We start from the raw sequence: 20,083 nt of genomic DNA, 5'->3' as shown, positions 1-20,083 counted from the left end.
AGCAATTAAAATTATTTTGTAAACCAATTAAACCTATGTTTAAAATAAGTTATACAACTTCCTAATTTTGTTCAAAAATACAAATCAAGATGTTGACTTCTTCCCTTCCAAGTATTTGCATCTCTGGATTGGGAAAATTCGGTATCAGACAGGGTACAATTGTTCACATAGCATGAACAAATAGATGAAATAACTTTAGAAATAGTTAAATCAGGAGACCACTGTGACAGTAGAAAGAATAGCAAGACAAAGGCTGTCACTAATATTAATATTTAAACAATAAATTTTAGTTGTAAGTTTATCATTCAAATGTTTTATTTTCAAATCCAGTCTGGATTTGAAGGGGGTAGTCTGTAGGAAAATAAATTGTCAGAAAGGATACACCAGCTTGAAGTGGATGCTCACCAGGCTCCATAGATGTGGCTTGCACAGTTAAAAAGAAACCTACAGGACAGGGCCACCCTAGTGGTAATGATAAAACAGTCGGAGCTCTTCTCATTCTGCATCTAAAGTTCTGCAAGGTGGTATGTCCTGTCATTCAGATCGATTCTGCACTGCTTAAGAGATCACTCAGAGTTAAGAATAATTTAAAGGTTTTTGCCAATGGAACTATGTATTATGCTGTTGCAAAGGAAAGAGTCATGAATCAAGTTTCATGTGAAGGTTTTTCCTTAAGAGCTGGGCATGGTTATTAATATAACTACTTTAATAATTGACAAAGGCCTAAAGTATAATAAGGGAAAATAAACAGATAGGAGGTGGTAATTAAGCTGTGTTTTAGGAACATAGCTATTTATTAAAGGACATGGTGCTTGAATCGGTAAAAATGTTTTTGTAATGATATTTCAGTATAAATTTTGGAAATAAATTTTGGATTGTGATTTAGGACTATATAAAAATAACTCAAGTTTCAATCCACCCACAGATAAATCTTATCTATTAACATGCCGTTTTATCCAAATTCTTCTGCAGCTACTCTAGAAAATTGTGTTACCAATAAGTTGGCTCAGAACATAGTGGTTCTCAATTAATCCCTCTATATAATGCACCTTGATCATGTTTTTTAAAAAAAAAACTAACTGGTACCTTATGAAAATAAACCATTAAAATGAATGCTGAAGATTTGGTGTTGGATTATATAAGGATAATGTTATATTTTATCCTTTTAAAATATTGTTAATTTGCGATGGAAGCATATGGCTATAATACAGTAGACATTATGACTGTGACTAAGTTATTAAAGTTTAAATATAAAATTATCAAGGCCATTTAAGGATTTAACAGTTCTTTCTTGGATTGATGGCCAAAAATCCCTCAAACAAACAAACAAAAAAACCCACGACTCATTTCGAAATGTTTTTCTTTTAATTTTCTTATTCTAATAAGTTGTTTTTGTTTGTTTAGTGTAGTTTTTGGAGGCTAATGATTTTGTAGAATTCAGATGAAAGGTCTAAAGGAAAATGACAGTAGCAAGTATGTTGCTACTAAAAGTTTTTTTAAACAAAACTTAGAAAATGTAATAAAGTGACTATTACTTAATACTTTATGTTTAATAAACTTAATAGTTAAATGTCTCTTTTTTAAAAAAGAGACATTTAAGTAATATTAGAGCAAGTTCATGAAAGGCTGAAGTATTTTGGGTAGCTAAGTAAAGGATTAAAATTCCTGTGCTAAAAAAGACACAGAGGCCCTATAGAATTATAGTAAGATGATCCTTTCTAACCCAAGAAAAATGTTTAGTGACAATAAGAGATATATTTTTTTGAGTAAAAGGAATGTGAATAAGATTTTATGAGTCTACATTTTAAATTAAAATAGCATGGTTTTCACATTAAAGCTAATGAGACTGATCCTTTAATAAAAGCTCTTAATCTGACCAAAAAATATTTAGTAGCAAAAGAATAATATCATTTGTCCTTAAGCAGTGTTGTTATTTTCAAATTATGAATTTACAGATGTGGAAAAGATCTTGAAAAGTCAACCAAATCTTTGCCTTTAGATGTGAAAGCAATTACACCACATTTAATAGGACAAATGTATTATTTTAAGAAAGCAAACTCCAAGGGAGAGATGCCTCCATTACCCAGTTTAATATTTAGGAGACCTCACTGTAAGTAATACTTCATTTTATATTACCTAATTCTCATGCTGAAATCTGAAAATATAGTTGCTTTTCCTGTCCTTGGTAAAAAAGGGGACCAATTTGTGATTACTGTCTGTGCAGTAGGCAGACTTTACTTCCCAAAAGACTGTTACTGAATTATTCTCTAATCACTTAGGCAGGATATGAGCTTTTTGTTCATTTTAGAACAGTTCAAAAACATTTGCTTCTAATAATTAACTGATTTCATGGCTCTTTTTTTTTTACTTTGAAAAAATTTGGACTCTAATTATGATGAGGATAATAGCAATGACTAAAAATTTTTAATACATCCTATATGTACAAATTACTCTAAATGCTTTACATACATTAACTTGTTATTAACATAATAACTCACTAGGAACAGACTTGTTCCCATCTTACAGAGGAGAAAATGTGTCAGAGACACTGTAAAAAATTCCCCTCGGGTCTAAATCTAAGATTTAACCCAGCAAACACCAGAACTCAGGTAGTGGGCTTTAGAACTGAACCTAAAGAATGACACAGCTACATAAGCAAGCCTTAAAAGTACGATGATACCATGTGCATGCACACACATAGGTTATCATTCTTACTTCTTTTAAAAACATTAACATTATAGTGTATAAAAAATATGACCATGGAATATATTTAATTATACATTATGTCAATGGCTAAAAGTATGAAACTTATTTATGAAATGCTGATGTCTTTCATAAACACCATGGATGTGCCATTTATGCCCTCATGCACTCACATAGAAATAAACAATTAGCTGGAAAGAGAGAATTGTCTCTTGACATTTTTTGACGGTTGTGCTCTTTGTTAAACTGAATTCCTTGTTAATTATGTTCCTATAAGTCTTAAAAGTTTGATTCGTATTGAGGCTTTGATGGCACATTATTCCTAGGATATCCTAGGGTTTGCTGGGTTAAATCTTAGATTTAGACCCGAGGGGAATTTTTTACAGTGTCTCTGACACATTTTCTCCTCTGTAAGATGGGAACAAGTCTGTTCCTAGTGAGTTATTATATTAATAAAGTTAATGTATGTAAAGCGTTTAGAGTAATTCTGTACATTTAGGATATTGTTTCTAAAATGTTGAAAAAAATTGGCATAGAACAATGAACTGTCCTGCTCTTGATTTTCCTGGACATTTTCCATATATTTTATTTCAAGAATTTAAAATCAATGGTGAATTATTAAGATAATTTAGATACACACTTTGTTTTGGGGATAAAATCTTAGGCTTAAAGAAGTTAACACTGGGAGCTTGTTATGTCCTAAAGTTTCTTAAAGTATATTTGCTCATAGATGTGGATGGCCAAAGAGCCCTTCTTTCTTTTCGGTACCATCAATTGCACTTTAAATAGTCTGCTTGCATTCCAGAATTTGCATAGCTCAAAGCACTTGAGTGTTAAAAATAGCTTTGGAGAAATGCTTAAAGAGCAAATCTGCTCAGAAGTTATCTCAACCACTTGATCAACTGCCTGAAATGGAATTTCAATCCTCCTCTCTTAATCCCCTTCCATGCAGACCACCAGATAGCTGCAGGAGAATTTGTCATAAACTTTAATGTACATTGTTGTCACAGCGCATCCAGTTAGAAAGTCTTTTTGATCTTTTTTCTCTTTCTTATCATTAATAACTGAGGAGTATTTGCCTTTTCTTCAAAAACAAGTGAAAAGCTGATTGTACTTTAATTTTAATTTCCATTGCAATGAAAACATCATCAGGTTAAACCCAACAAAAATGAGAAGAATCTGCTTTGATTTCAGCAGAAATCAGGCTAGAACTGGAAGAGAAAGGAAAAAGAAAGGGAAGGGACATGAGGAAGAGCAAAGAACAAGGAACATGCAAGTGAAGGTGGAAAGCGAGATTGAAAAAGTAAGAGCAAGACAAGGCAAGCACACTCCTGCCTTTTACCTTGTCGCTGGGCTCTAGTTTCTTCCCTTTGAGATACCATTCCACTGGAATGTCCTCATAAGAGAGCTCGCAGTCAAAGGTGGCTGTTTCCCCTGCAGTCACTGTGACGTCCTTCAGAGGCCTCAGAAGACCAATTACTCGTGCTTTGCGAGAGGAAGGAAACAGCTTTGGATTACTCATTTTGTAATTCCAAGGAAGTAAAAAGACTCAGTTATTCATTTCTGTGGTTGCTTTCTTCAGGAAGGAAAGAGCCACAGGACTGGCCACTCCTTTAGCTCCCATGTGAACGTGGTCCTGTGGTGCTGAGAAGGGGAGAGCTGGTGGCCAGAGGGTGGATATTTGTAGGGGCCCGTTCGTGCTGTTGTACAAGGTCAGCGAGAAATCCGTGCTGCATCTGTCTCTCTGCCAGGCGTCAAGTTCCTCTGGCTACATAAGGTATGTGGCTTCCAAAATAACTAAGACTCTGATTGGGAGAGGACAAGGGCCCCTCAATCACATAGCCTGTCCATGTCCATCAAACGCTTTGCACTTTCCAAAAATGTTAGCCAAGTGCTGTCCTCTCCTTCTTGAGTCTGAAATGCCTGAACAGCCGAGTTTTTCTTTACAGTGCTACAGTGGTACAGGCACTCGAACAATGTGGTCTTCAAGGGTTAAATTTCTGAGTTAGAGTCTTACAGTAGGTATGTCTACTTTGAATGAAAGGGTTACAAAATAGGTACATCTGACTTGCTTAATTTTCTTTTGTTCAAATGGCAAGTTCAATGACAGGTGTGTATTAGGATATCAAAGAAGTAAATACAAGAAAGCCTGTTTCTGTACTTTAATAATTTTTCCAATTAATCAAATAATTCCAAATAATTTCACCCTTATTCTCTGCAATAGTGCACACTGGATTTTCAGCAGAAACACATCATACTTACGTTTTACTCGGAGGTGTGCATTGGATTTAACATTGGCAGCTTGGAACTCCACCCCACCAGTCTGGTCCAGGCGGCAATTGTGCAAAATAAGGAAGTGCATTTTGCCTTCTTCCTTGATCTCACAATCCTGTACCAAAAGAGAAAAAAGGCTTCATAGGAAATAATTTTCCTTGGGGTTTTTTTTCTGAGGAATACTATCTTAATTAACAGAATGCTACTAATAATGGGTGAAAAGACTTTTAATAAATTTGAGCTTTTTTTGTGTGAAATAAAGTGTCCAGGCACATCACAAAGGCCCTGTTTGTTTTGGCTCTATAATTCTGAACCAACCAGCAGCATCACTGCGTATCTACAACCTTATACCGACTAGGCTGGAACAAAAATAATGCAGGTGTGCCTGCCTGAGCTCACTCACAGGCCCTAATGTCTCCCTGTGGCTCAAAGTCTGACAGAGAACACAATGTCATGTTTTAAATGCCCTGTGTGCACTCTGACGTTTTTCCTGTCCTTTTCTGTTTCACATAGCTTCTCTGGGCGTTGACAAGTTCAGAAATAGCCTTACAGGTGTTTGGAGTAGTGCCTCTCCCTTGAGTTTCCAGTTGGCATGGATATCATCTTCAGAGATTTCAGTTTCAAAGCGGGCTGTCTCGGTCTCCATCACCTCCACGCTGTGCAGGGGGCGCACCAGTTTTATTTCCCGATCTAGACAAGTGAAGGTCAGCACATGTCATGAGCCTCCAGCAGAAATAACCCGGACAGCTTAGAGAGTGAAATTCATGGAAATTTCCTTACCCTCAATGTCAAGCTTTCCTGAGGTCTTATCTGTTCCGCAGTCACAGGTGTACTGTCCGATATCTGATTTCAAGGCTTTCTTTAGGATCAGCATGCGCTTCTTGCCGTCTGCCTTAATAACAGCATTTTTAGATGGCTTTATTTCCTTTCCATCCTTAAACCATTTTACTGGGGCATCTGCTTTGCTAATTTCACACTGTAGAATCACTTCATCTTTCTCTACAGCAGTATAATCTTGAAGTTTTCCTGTAAAGTATGGGTCTCCCTCTGCAAGTAAAATAGAAGACTTTTCATTAAGCTCTAAGGAAAATGACAATCTCTTGAAAAGTTTAAGAGGCAGCTCAGAGTTCTGTGTATATGTTAAAATTATACCAAATGCTCACTCATTTATTATGTTCAAAATTCTCTAACGGTTAGAAAGGGAACACATATGTGAGATTTATCAGGATCTAATTTATCTGCATTTTATTTTGAAGTATTATATGAACAGTAGTTTGAATGACACTGTGAAATTTACCTTCAAATATAATTATGTGTTCCTTTATTATTTGGCTAAATTTCTAATTTCTTAGCAAATCTATTATTATGTCTAGTTTATCTATATGTTTTCATATTCATGTGAATTAATAGTTTGCCTTTGGTAGTTTCTATATATGTTAGGCTTCATATCTGCCTGATAGTAAGGGGCTAAAAAATGAGGTTTACTAATGCAAGTTCTGTGTTTTCTCTCATTAGAAATTTGCAAAAACATTTTTATGAAATACATTTGATACATCAAGGATCTAGGAAGATAAATATTTCTCTTTTAAACATGATGGGACTCAATAATTGAGAGTTTTAATTCTGATTTTAACTGGCTATTTTGTAAGCCTGAGTCTTTATTACTTTGAATCCTTATATTTTCAGCAAAAATATTTTAGAAATACTTCTGATAACATATATGATCATTTCTCAAGGATGGGGGTTCATTTCTTGCAATATAATATTCAGAAGACAATTTTAAGTAACAGGTGCTCCATATATTTCTGCTGAATTTAGTGCAATAAAATTAAACTGAAGAGAGCACCTACCAAGCACAGTGAGTTTAGCTTCTGAACTTATCCCCATGGCTTCTACTTTAATTTGAGAGGTATCATCAAGAGAGAGGTTTTTGAATGTGATTGAGTGAGTTTTCCCCTCATCGTGCATTGAGACCAGCTTGGTGGTGTGCAGGCGCTGGTCGTTCTTGAACCATTTCACGGGGATGTTCTCGTGGGACAGCTCCACAGTAAACACAGCGCTTTCTCTCTCTTTGGCTGTCACATCCTTGAGTGGAGTGAGGAATTTGAGCCGGATTCCTATGAAAAAAAAAAAAAAAACCCAACCTCATTTATTCCAGCCTTTTAAAGTGAAAATATGAAAATAAAAGCAAAAAAAAATGGAAGGTGGTCTAACTGATAAAAATATTTACCTTCAATGATCAGTTTGCCACTGGTGTGCTTGTCTTCAGCTTCAAATATGTATTTTGCTTCATCTTCAAAACCAGCTGATTTGATCACCATTGAATGCTTAGTGCCGTCCTTTATAAGCTCAAATCTGTCGTCACCTGTGATTTCCTGGGTTCCTTTCAGCCAACGGAAGGTTTTGGGCTCCCTGGATACTTCACACTCAAACTTCGCCTCATCTTTCTCAAAGACTTTAACGTCACTGAGAGGTGTGATGAAGATCAGTGGCAGTTCTGCAAGAGAAGGGTGGTGTGGATGAAGCCAGAAGATGATTCCATTATGGCTCCTGGTCAATTCCAGATCTCAGAGGAAGTCTTGCAAACAAACATGCAGTTCTGCAAGAGAAGGGGGCCTGACAGGCAGAGCGTACCTTTCACTTTTAGGTTGGCTGCAGATTTAGCATTGGCAGCCTGGAAGGACACCTCTCCTGTCATATCCAGCTGGCAGTTGTAGAGGACCAGAGTGTGCTTCTTCCCATCTTCAATGATTTCACAGTCCTGTTTGGGGTGAAGGTTAGAGGGAAAGAAATAGAAAAACATCATTTTCGTAACTGGTTGACACTACAAGTCATCAAGAGGTTTTATACCAGAAGTGTTATCTTTTTTCAGCCTAAACAACCAAGCAAGCCCCCTCCTGTGTGTGATTGGATCGTCTTGACTTACAGGGGATGCAGTTAAAGGCTCTCCTTTTAACATCCACTGGCCATGGACATCTGGCTCAGAAAGTTCAATTTCAAAGCGAGCTGTTTCACCGACAAACAATTCTACCCCATACAGAGGTTTTTCCACTTTTATCAGTCGAGCTGAAATGATACCAAGTTTTATTAGACTGACTGAACAGGTAAACTGAAGATTCAGACAAGGTACATTTAAAAGTTTTGAGCAACTCACCCTCGATGTTAACATTTGCTTTTGTCTTGTCTGTGCCACAGTCACACATGTATTCGCCTTTATCATTAAGTTCCGCCTTTTTGATTTTTAAGATGCGGCGCAGGCCGTCTGACTTGATGGAGTGTTTGGGTGAAGGTACAATCTCTTCGCCATCTTTGAACCATTTCACCGGCACATCTTTGCTCACTTCACACTTCAGAATAATCTCATCCTTTTCAACTCCAGTTTTGTCATGCAATTTCACAGTGAAGTAGGGATCAGCCTCTGTAAAAGCCATTCAGCAGATAATCAGGAGAATGGGAAAATGAAAGTTTATTGGAGAGTTTATTGGAGAGTTTATTAACAGGTTGAAGAGGAATTAACTACTACCCACTCTCAATGTCTAAGAACTGGCTGTTTAGTGACAGTCACATTTACCTAAGACCTTTAGGTTTGCTGTGGACTTCAGGTCCTTTACTTGAGCTCGTATCTGGGATATGTCATCCAGTGTTACTTCTCTTATCTCCAGTTTGTGAGTCTTGCCCTCAGATGAGATGAGTACAGTTCTGCTTGTGTGGAGTTTGGCATCATTTTTGAACCACACTACATGCATTTTTTCATGAGAAAGTTCACAAACAAAAGTTGCTGTTTGACCCTCTTTCACTGTTTGATCTTCAAGAGGTGATATGAATTTCAATCGTACACCTGCAATGCAAGTATGGATAATATGCTCAGAAAAACAATTTACCTTCAGAGATATTCCACTCTAATCTGCCTGGGTAATAAGGATTTCACCAGGCACTTACTTACTCATCTTTTCAAATGGAGCTACCTTTTGTTTAAAAAAAAGTCAGGGGGATTGTTCAGTAGCGATGTGAAAGTAAGGCAGGGGTGCCAATTGTCACTTAGAGTTATTAGAACTTGGTGTGCTATCTTTAAAGTCATTTATTTGTATGCCTAAATATGAGGTATTGTAGTCAGATCTCATCAACTCATACCTGTAACAAATAATTGTGCTGAGGTCTTCTTGCCCTCCACCTCAGCGGTGTAGACCCCTTCGTCATCAAATTGAGAGTCGTTGATAACAAGAATGTGTTTCTTTCCATCAACAATGATGTCAAACTTGTCAGAGGACTTGATGATATCAGGTCCTTTAGACCATATGACATTTGCCTCTCGAGTGAGGACACATTCAAACCGAGCCTGTCGCTTTTCTGGAACAGTAACATCCTTCAGGGGCACAGCAAAGTCAAGTTCGATTTCTGAAAACCAAACAATAAGAATGAGGTTTCTCAGGATGCAGAGCAACATGAAATGAAGTTCAGTCCACCACTCGGGTTCTAAAAGCCTGTACCTTTCACTGTCAGAATGGCAGTTGTGACTGCGTTAAGTGCCTGGTAAAGGACTTCTCCAGCTTGGTCCAGCTTCACTTTGTGCAAAGTTAAGAAGCGTTTCCCACCCTCTGCTTTGATTTCACAAGTCTGAAAAACAATAGTTTTAGTTAGCATTTAACTGAGATAAATTCCCTACAGAAGAAATGTTTCAGAGATAGATTTCTACAGAGTTTTAAGAATTACTACTAAGAAAAGTAAAAATGTCTTGTTATAATTTTTTTTAAATGTCTGAATGGTCTACAAAGAGTACCCCAAATCTCTTCCCCTGTTTGAAACTTAAGAAGCCTGAAGTAACTCCATCATTACTGAACCAAATTTGAATGTCATGCCTTATTATAGAAAGTAATTATTTTACACGACTAACAACTTAAAACAGGAAATTACTCACAGGTGAGGGTCTTAGAAGTTCTCCCTTCAGTTTCCATTGTCCAGGAATGTCTTCCTCTGAGATTTCTGCATCAAAGCTTGCACTTTCTTTCTCATAAATGGTAACATCTTCTATTGGTTTAAGCAATTCAACCTCACGTTCTGTTTGGGTCAAGGATAAAACACCATAATGTGTTAAACAGTCTAGCAATGCTTTCTTTTCAGGTTTTTTGGGGGGGTGTTATTTGCCTTATGCACACATAAAACTTATATTTTAGAATAAAAGGTATGATTTTTGTACCTCCAAGTGTCAGCTTTGCTGGGTATCTTTTCCCTTCAATCTCCACTGCATATTCATCAATATCTTCTGGCACAGCATTCTTAATTTTGAGGTGCACATAATTTCCCTCTTTCACTATCTCAGTCTTGTCATTTGGTTCCCAAGGGATTTCATCATATCCTTTGAACCACTTAATATTTGGAGTGTCCCTTGCTATATGACAGGTGAAAACAGCTGTCCCCTTGGGTTTCACATGCTGATCTCGTATGGGTTTCACCAGCCAGTCTCTAATGATTTCTGTAGGAAAATGAGGTCAGAAAAATAATGATCTGAACAAATAATGTAAGTAACTTCCGTCGTCAATTTCAGAACTGAAAAAAATTCTCAAAACTAGACATAATTAATCTGCTATGAGATACTGATATCCCCCATCACTGATAAGGGGCAAGACAGAGATATTCTGATACTGGAAAATGAAATTTGCTCTTTTATATTCTTAGTATAATGAGCAGAACAAAATTTCCCAGCGAATTACTAACCTACTACTTTTACGCAGGATGAACATTCCAGGTTGTTGGCATTTTCCACAGTAACGGTGTAGGTTCCAGCATCAAAGTCATCTGTATCGTTGATGGTTAGGGCCCGCATCAAGCCAATGACGCCCGGCACAATTTTGCCTGGTTTCTCCACCACAATCTTCCCATCCTTCCTCCAGACCACATCACGTTCTTTGTTTAACTCGCAGCTCAAGTACAATGGTTGTCCTTTGACCACTGTGACTTCCTCTTCAAGTGTTTTCACAAAACGCACGGGAAGCTCTGTGAAGAATTTCAGCAAGGACTTTTCACTATATGCAATGTTTTCAATGAAATAAAACTTAGAAATAGGAGGTTTTCTCTAAAATGACAATAAAAGTTGCTGCTGAGGTTTACTATACTAAAGTTGAATATGGAGCATATTCAGAAGACTCGAAATTACCTTCTACAATCAGCTTAGCTGTGGAGGTCTTTTCTTTATTTCCCAAGCGTAAAACACAGGTGTATTCACCAGCATCAGAAAGTTGAACATCAATGATATGCAGCTTTCTGTCTTTACCATCTGCAATGAATCTATGCTTTGGGCTCTCCCGGATACTGCTACCATCTTTCATCCAGGTTGTAATTGCAGTGGATGGGGAGACTAAACATTCAAAGATTGCAGAAGAGCCAACTGACTCTGCTTCAGTCAAGACGATGTCTTTGATTTCCTTTACAAACTTCAGTGGCACAGCCTTTAGCTGGTAGGTGAATGGGGCTTCATCAGGAGGTTTCTCCCCACCACTTCCTGGTCTTAACTTTTTCCTTTCAGCTTCTATTGGTGAAGGAGTCTTTTTGGCTACACCTAATTCAAAATAAAATGAAAAGTTGATTTGGTGCTTCCGTAAGGGTCAGAAAGTGCATACTCGGCTGCTGCTGGCTAAAACCAGTGACAGAGCAACTAGAAGATAAGAACATAAAATTAAAGACTAGGTCATTGAAAGCTCAATTAAATTTATGCTGCCTTCTTTGAGACAGGAATATGAGATAACATAAGGAATCCATGAATAATAAATGCTCTTCATTTTATCAAGTTTTAAAACCAAATGTCCTGATTAATATCTAATTATTTTATCTGTCATGTAGAAATATCATGTACATGACGAATTGAAGCTCAGAACATATAAGGTTCATTATCCTAAAATATAGTTGGTGATATATATATGGTACCCACTTGAACAATATTAGAGATGTATTGATTAAAATATCAGAAGACACACTAGCTGAGCAGAATCAATTAGGAATAGGAAAGACTGTGATAACTTCTGAAAAATTTTTCCCCTTTGAATGTGAAGTTACCTTAGAATGTAAATTTTCAAGAATGAAAGGTTACAATTCAGGGACAGGGAATTGAATCCTACCTTTGATTGGACCTTTCGGCTTGGCAGCCTCCTCTTTAGGTGTTTTGGCTTCTGCATTAAAGAACAGAACGCAGCATTTAAGCAATTTTCAAACTTATTTCATACTTAGTAAATCACATGAGGTGAATCGTGCTCTTTATTGTAAATACTAATGTATAAAGAGTAATTGGTTTTATTTACATGACTTCTATGAATAATGGACATTTCTAATAGATATTTTTGATATTTCTAAGAAGGCATATTATGAAAATAATGTGACTAAGCTAAATCACCAACATATTTAGGATTAAAAAGTTATTTTCATTTGTTGATTATGTTCCAGTTAAAGGTGAGATCATAATCAACAAAAGAAAAAAGCAAACGAAATATAACCAGAGACACTGAAATTAAGAACAATCTAACAATAGCTGCTGTGGGGTGGGGGGGGTGGGTAGGACAGTGGGGAGAAGGGTTTTCAGGAACTACTATAAAGGACACCTGGACAAAAGCAAGGGGGAGGGTGGAAGCAAGGGAGGGAGGTGGGCTTGACTGGGGTGTGGGAGAGAGGGGTGGGGAGAAAATGCAGACAACTGTAATTGAACAACAATAAAATTATTTTAAAAAAGTATTTTCAGCAAGTGCCTTCATTCTCCTCCCATTTCTGGAAGGCTACTCTTGCCTTGTGAGGAAGAGTTTAGCCTTACCTACCTATGCAAGTATTTTATGTGTTTACCTTGTGTATTGAACTGTGAACTGTGGACTATGACCAATGATATGTTTTGTCAACAAGGAACGAGTGCAGAAAAAGGGAAATGGCCCAGAAGTTGCCCAAAACCTTTCCTTTTTACTTTGGCAGACAAGTCCAGGCAAGACCACAAGAGAAGGAAAGGCTCCGCATGCTATGCCTGCATGGATGCCTTTGAAGATTTCTCTCAAGGAGACAAACAAACTAAGGCAGAAGCAAGGAAGTTCCTACATTTAGAGTTAAATTCAATTATTAGTGCAGGGGCAGTATAAGCTGTGGAACCAGTTTTCTAGCTTCATCCTCTGGGAATGGGAGAAAAGCTTTATTTTTACACATAATTAATTGACTCAATGCAAGTTCTCATCTTTTTCTGAAGTAATAAAAGGTAGCACATTGAAATTACAAAAATGTAAAAGATAATGCCCAAATCATAATATCAGTGACAAACTATATTAATGTAAATATTAAAATTATGCTGTAGCCAAAGAATACAACATATTGTCTCATGGCATTAAACACAATAAAAATCCAAATATTTCTATAGTGCTTACTATATATCAGGCAGTATGCTAAGTGTTTCACATACATTTATTTAATCTCAGTAATCCAACAGGGCAAATGTAATTAATAGTCTGATTTTACAAACTAGAAAAGTAAAATTTAAGGAGTGTAAGTGGCCAAGGATCAAATTAATAAAATGTGTATTTATCAATGATCAAACCACATCAAATCATTTTTGGTTTTGAAATTATCACCTAAGCAATGAACTAAAAATGCCCTAAGTATCTATCTGAAAAAATCATACCACTTAGTACATTTAAGAAAATTATGACTGACCTAAATTCTTATATAAATTTAAAGGCTGAACTATGCAGCCATTTTTTTATTGTGGTTAAATATATCTACCATAAAACTTACCATTTTAATCATTTTTAAGTGTGCCATTCAGTTGCATTACTTATATTCACAATGTTATGCAATCATCAACACTATCCATTTCTAGAACTCATTTATTATCCAATATGAAGTCTTTTTAAAAATAAGAAATGATTCCTACAGCACACATGGGAAATCTTAAGCTCCACGGGATTTCTGTGTGCATGTCCTTAGAGAGTGTCTATCTCTGTACTTTCATCAGCCTTGAACAGTCATTACTGCATCTCAAAAGCAGGTAAGGAAATGGTGTGTCACAAGAACATACATTCCAATCAAAATGCAATATGCACCCATCAGGTGAGAGATTAGATGGGTAAAGGATATCAGATGAAGAAAAATTTCAAGAACTTATAACCCCCTGCAGTTGAAAGGACACCTAGTTTCAACATATTGGGGGCTTAAATTTAATTCAAGTATGAATGCTTTTATAAGCCATCATAACAGAAAACCAACAAGAAAACTACAGAATAAATACCTGCTTTCTTTCCGACTACTGGTACTGTCACGGGGGCAGTGATAGGAGTGGGAGCAGGCTCCACGGGTGGTGGTTTGATTGTTTTCACTTCTGTGGAGAGATGTCCATTGCATTAATGTATACAGCTGCCACTTCTTAAAACCTATTTTGATGGCATATTTGCCTCTTCTGATGTAACTTTAAAAGTCTTCAAATGACTAGTTTTTCAGAGAATAATATATTCTAACTAACATAATCTATATATAATACAATAATATATTCTATATTTTCTAATATAGTAATGCATTATATATTAAATAAAATGTAATAATATATTGCGACATTAGAAATCATTTGGTGCATGCTGACTTTTCTTATAAACTGCACATCATTGTGTAAAGCACGAAGGAATATGTGTTGACATTGAGGATAAGCCTGCTCACCTGGTTCAGGCTTTGGTTTGGGTTCAGGTCCAGGGAGTGGTATTGCTGGCTTTATTTCAGGCACTGAAATAATCCATAATAATAAGCAGGTCATCACAGTATTTCTGAAGGTTTTTCACAATGTCAAACCCAAATTAAGCAGACATATCTTAGCATATGTTAAAATTTATTACTGTAGGCACAAATCAAGTGTTTGATCTAAGTTTATTGCTTTTTTTAAAAAAAAATTTGGAAAATATGTAAGGCAATTATATTGGTTCTAATGTTGTAATTCATCTCAATGACCATAAACATATTTTTCCTGGTATTTAAAACTTGTAATTTATTAACAAATGGGTGATCATTAACCAATTGTATGTGAGAGTGAAATGGTAAAGACAATTAAGCTGACCAGATTAAGGTCCACATGTTCAATCTTAATGCCAGTGTAATGATATTTTAAATGATGCGTATTCGTATTCAGAATTTTTAGAAACAACTAAGAAAGTGCCAGTAGGTTGTACCTTTCTCTCGTCTGGGATTTTCTTTCCATTTTTGTATCAGTAGCTGGAGGTGCTTCACCTGTTCAACAGCTTTTGGAGGTGGTTCTGGGTATTTTGGATAATCGATTATTTTCTAGTGTTATTTATTTACAAATCAACTGATATGAAATAATTAAATCAAAACTGTTTTTCAAAAAGTCAATTGATAGGCTTTTTTTAAAAACCTGTATTCTATCAATTAATTTTCTATGTTTTTTCTTGACTGTCTTAATTTTTCTTCTCCTTATTCCATTCACTTCTCTCCCAACCCCATTAACTGCCCCTTTCCAAATATCTTTCATAATAAATACCAATAAATAACCCTTTGATAATAGGCTAATAATAATAGTATACCCACTTAAAAGCCCCTAACTTTTATGAAACATTTGCTGACAGTCTCTTGTGAAGTTATTCTGCAGTCAACCTGATTATTTTACAATCATTTCTACTGAAAGAACTTAAGTGGCAAAAGTAATAATAATGAAGTGCAGGAAAATACATGAAGGGATTTGAAAATTACTATATAAGTATTTCAACAGAAAGCAGACGTTGGAAAACATAGATGAAATGTGAAGTTATGTTTATAGTTAACTCCACTTATTTTTACTAGGTAAATCTTTTGTTAGATGTCCATTTGTTAAAAGATAATTTCACAAGTTGTTACTGAGATTCCTACCTGTAGGTTTTTTAATTTTTTCTACTTTTTTAGGTTCTACTTTAGGTTCTTCTTCTTCAGGTCTCTTTCTTAGAACTTGAAAGACAAAAATGTTTATATGTAAAGCAAGACAAACAAATGAAGATATTGAATACATTTGGACAAACACAAATAATGTACAAAGCAAGGAAAATGACAAGCATGCAACCTGACCTACTATACTGGGAAATTAGCATTTACATTAAAAATGTTGCTTTTAAAATGAAAGGTTGTTAATGTTAATTTAGAAGAGCACTCCGAGGTTACTTGATGTCTACAGCAATAGTCTTCAGAGACAAGTCTGTGGCGGTAATGACTCAAATACAAAATGAATAATTTGAGTAACAACAAATTCTAACCATAATTTGTGTTGTAATTTAATGAAGAGTATTTAAATAAGTATAAATTTATTGAAATGGAGATATCTAAAGAAATGTAGCCTAGAGATCAGTAATTCCATGTGAAGAAAAAATTAGAACTTGATTCTTCACTTGAATTCTTGCTTCCAATTTTTAATATGGTATGAGTATAAAATATTACAAAGATAAAACACAAGAAAGAAATGTTCAATATTTTTAAAATGTTTTTTTGTTAGTTTGTGGTAATCCTGTGTCATACTTTAAAACTGAACCACAGAATTAGACTTAAATAGTTTGGTGTAAGTTAGAGCATTTAATAGGTTTAGTATGTTTTACTACATAATTCTACTATGAAAATGACATCTATGGTCATTGCTATTAGTTTAGAAAATATCAATTTAGTTATATCTATTAAGTAAATTTCAAAAATACTGTGAAACACTCACAAAATTTCTGCCTTCTTATAAAAAAGAGGTGGGAAAATTATAACATTAATTTTTAGTGCTACTACAAACAAATTTTGATAATGGAATCTAATTAAGAGAAATCAAAGGACAGACATATTTTGTAAGCTTTCATGTGTGTGTTTTGTGTACTTAAAGCTAAATAATGGTTGAAAAATACTATACCGCTCTTGAGAACAACTTCTTCCTTTGGTTGAGGTTTAGGTTCAGGGAGTAATTTGCGAACTTTCTTTTCAGCTTCAGGCACTTGAAAGAATATGATTTCAAATTTTGAAGTGAATTCATATCAAAACTAAATTGCAACAATAAATGTCTCTTTCAGAACTAGTTAACTATATACAGTGCACAAGCAATAATTTTTTGTCACATGTAAATATTAACAGTACTTAAAAGCAAAAAATATACTTCAAGTCATTTCCTCTGAAATATCTATATAACTTAGGGATGAAATTTGATTCCATTAACTATATGCAAATATATTCATCTTAAATGACTGTACAGAATATGTTGTTCTATATTAATTCTATAAGTCTTTCATTAAATACAAGATTTTTGACAGCATTTTTTGCCTCGATCTACAATTATAGATTGCCCAAACCTACAGTGGTCTCTCCCTAACCACTGATTACTTCAGAATGATACTGGTAAGCGTTAGTGTTACTATTCAGTCTTCTCCAATGATGAGAGAAGAAGCCAAGGAATCTGGTTTATGACCTTGATGTTGGGAAAGGGCCATTATTTCATTTTATAACAGAAGTATTTTTCTTAAGGTTTCCTTTGTGAACTAATACTAACTTAAAATTATGGACCTTTACAATTTGAAAGCTGGTGTTGGAGCTTATTTTTAATGAATAAGAAAATATTCTTGAATTTAGACTAAAAGAAACCCAAGGAATTCTAATTAATTCCTCTTGTATCTTTAGTGAAGATCAAGCATGGTATATGCTGTAATTATACAGAGCAGCCTGCTTATACTACTATAACCCTCATGGATTGGAACAGAAAAAAAAAAGAAAGATATACTTTATAATCATGAACTGTTTTCCCTCTCTATTGAGTTGATTAAAATTTAATTTAAAACATTACTTGTATCATGTAAATTATATTTGTTGACTCACACAACATTACTTGTATCATGTAACATTATATTTGTTGATTCATGCAATCTGAATTTCTTAGATATTTCTATAAAATTCCCCATTCAGTGCTTTAAACGAGACATGCACAATTCATTAAATAGTTTTTGCAATGTGGTGAAGATAACCATGCCTAACTCTTACTTCAAAATTTATATATACAAAAAGCAAATGTGTAACTGTTTTATTTTAAATATTTTTTTCTTTCAACCATTTTAAGTATGATTTCACAAACATTTTTTTTATCCATTATAAATTGTGCTGGTCTTCAATACTATTATAGAGTTACCAATATTCTTAACATATAACTATTTTCATTGATTGAACTTGAAGAAACCATCATGCATTTTACCACAAGTTGGGATGACATATCCTTTGCTTATAAAAGGGACACAGTGGAAATATATCAGTGTATTTCTTTTCTGCATTATTTTATTTTTAAGATCTTACTGACATTTAAGACTCAGGTGTAGAACATACCATTTAGCTATTACTTTTAAAGACAATATATGTTATTTCATGTCATTTTAATGTTGATAAGTGGCTTTGTAATAATCCTTTAATAGCTGGTATTCAAAGTAACATTATTTTATAATCTTGCTTTTATAGGTCAGGAAATGCATATTCACATTAGTGATTTTTCCAAATTTCAGACTAAATCAAGATTCAATTTCTGTGTTTGGATGTGTTTACTTAAATAAAAAATTGCTCCCTACTGTACTTACTAGAAAAAATTAAGAACTTTATTTTAAGAAGATATTTCTAGACTTTTATGATTCATTTCTCTTTCTTTAGAATCTAACTTTAGATAGAAAACTTACTGTTCAAAGAGAATTTTGGAAAATGACCTGCACTGGTAATGAAATCTCTCTAAAATGTGAGATCTGTAAACCTGAACAAATGTCTTGGGGTCACCGAGAAGAAAGTGACAGGAAGGCCATAAGAAAATCCCTATGAATCATATTAATAGATAGAAGGAGGACATGAATTATATTTAGTAATTAATACTGGCTCACATACTGCTGTTCTGGTGCAATTCCAAAGCTTTCCATTACTAGCTCCCAACACTTTAACCCAAGATGTGTTCAATACTAATTTCAGCTAACCAGCAAAATCTCATAGGAATTGCAAGAAGACATAAGTCGATGAGACAAAGGTAAACAATATCTATCCATATAATGTATGAAATTAATGAAAGACAAAGGAAGCACCACTCATGAGCCAGAACCATAAAATATATAAAAACACAAGAGATAATTGAGGCAACTGTGATTATTTAAAAAAATAATTTGAAAAGAGAACATTCTAGAAGGCAGAAAGAGCAAAGATTCAGATGAGGGGGTACTGCATATGAATGCATTTTCAAGACTGAAGTACCTTTCAGAGGTTTAAGCTCCACTTTTTCTGGAACTTCGGGTTTTTCAGGAACTTTCTTCCTTGTGACAGCTTTAAAGAATATGATCTTCCTTTTATTATTTGTATATTTAGACTAGACTGAAGCAAACTATTAAACACTTCAAGAATCAAAACCAAGCTTTGGTTATAACCAGAAAGCATCAAAGCAGCCAAGAACAGCCACCACAGAGCATACAAGAAGCATTCCAACCATGAAAACAGATTTCAGTTTTACCCCAATTAAAGTCTGGCTGAGAAGCAAGATAATTTTTTTTTTTTCAGGATAAAGAAATTATCCGGACAGCGGGGAGAAGGGTTTTCAGGAACTACTATAAAGGACACATGGACAAAACCAAGGGGGAGGGTGGAAGCAAGGGAGGGAGGTGGGTTTGGATGGGTTTCGGGGAGGGGTGGGTAGAAAATACAGACAACTGTAACTGAACAACAATAAAATAATTTAAATTTTAAAAAATCTTTTGAGCATAAATTTTACATTAAGAAAAATGTATATGTTCTCATGGAGTATCAGTTGACACATGGGTACTCCTTTAAGAAGTATCTGCTTTTTCTATATCTGACTTAATATATTAGAGGTTCCCCCTACTGGACAGGAGGTTGTGGAAAGGCAAGAATCACTAGAAATAAAGTCTTTTTCTGGAAGCTCTGGCTTTGTATGTGTATATGGAGAAAGTGTTCATCCAAGATTATATCTAGATAATATTAGATTGTGAAGTCTAATGACACCACAAATAAGACATTTTATTAAAATAAAAAGAATAACATGCTTTTGCCAGTTTATTTTGCATTTTAAAGATGATGCTAAAATTTAAGAATATTGCATCAATTCAAAGAAAAGTTTAAATGCAGAAAG

General features: G+C 34.9%; 1 protein-coding gene across 1 annotated transcript in view; it reads right to left on the bottom strand.

Moving 5' to 3' along the window:
• TTN (titin) overlaps positions 1-20,083 on the bottom strand; it is a 270,387-nt gene that overhangs the window by 100,132 nt on the left and 150,172 nt on the right. Inside the window, 23 exon segments of the mRNA XM_036023238.1 lie at positions 4,046-4,188; positions 4,966-5,092; positions 5,528-5,667; positions 5,758-6,024; positions 6,828-7,094; positions 7,208-7,474; positions 7,612-7,738; positions 7,904-8,043; positions 8,132-8,395; positions 8,549-8,815; positions 9,109-9,372; positions 9,465-9,591; positions 9,893-10,032; positions 10,172-10,447; positions 10,690-10,968; positions 11,129-11,530; positions 12,087-12,137; positions 14,222-14,311; positions 14,644-14,706; positions 15,147-15,230; positions 15,841-15,915; positions 16,847-16,927; positions 19,195-19,263. Coding sequence (XP_035879131.1) covers positions 4,046-4,188; positions 4,966-5,092; positions 5,528-5,667; positions 5,758-6,024; positions 6,828-7,094; positions 7,208-7,474; positions 7,612-7,738; positions 7,904-8,043; positions 8,132-8,395; positions 8,549-8,815; positions 9,109-9,372; positions 9,465-9,591; positions 9,893-10,032; positions 10,172-10,447; positions 10,690-10,968; positions 11,129-11,530; positions 12,087-12,137; positions 14,222-14,311; positions 14,644-14,706; positions 15,147-15,230; positions 15,841-15,915; positions 16,847-16,927; positions 19,195-19,263 — 4,010 coding nt within the window.

This window comes from Phyllostomus discolor, chromosome 4, assembly GCF_004126475.2.
Source record: "Phyllostomus discolor isolate MPI-MPIP mPhyDis1 chromosome 4, mPhyDis1.pri.v3, whole genome shotgun sequence".
NCBI lineage: Eukaryota > Metazoa > Chordata > Mammalia > Chiroptera > Phyllostomidae > Phyllostomus > Phyllostomus discolor.
This window is presented reverse-complemented; position numbering and strand designations above follow the sequence as displayed.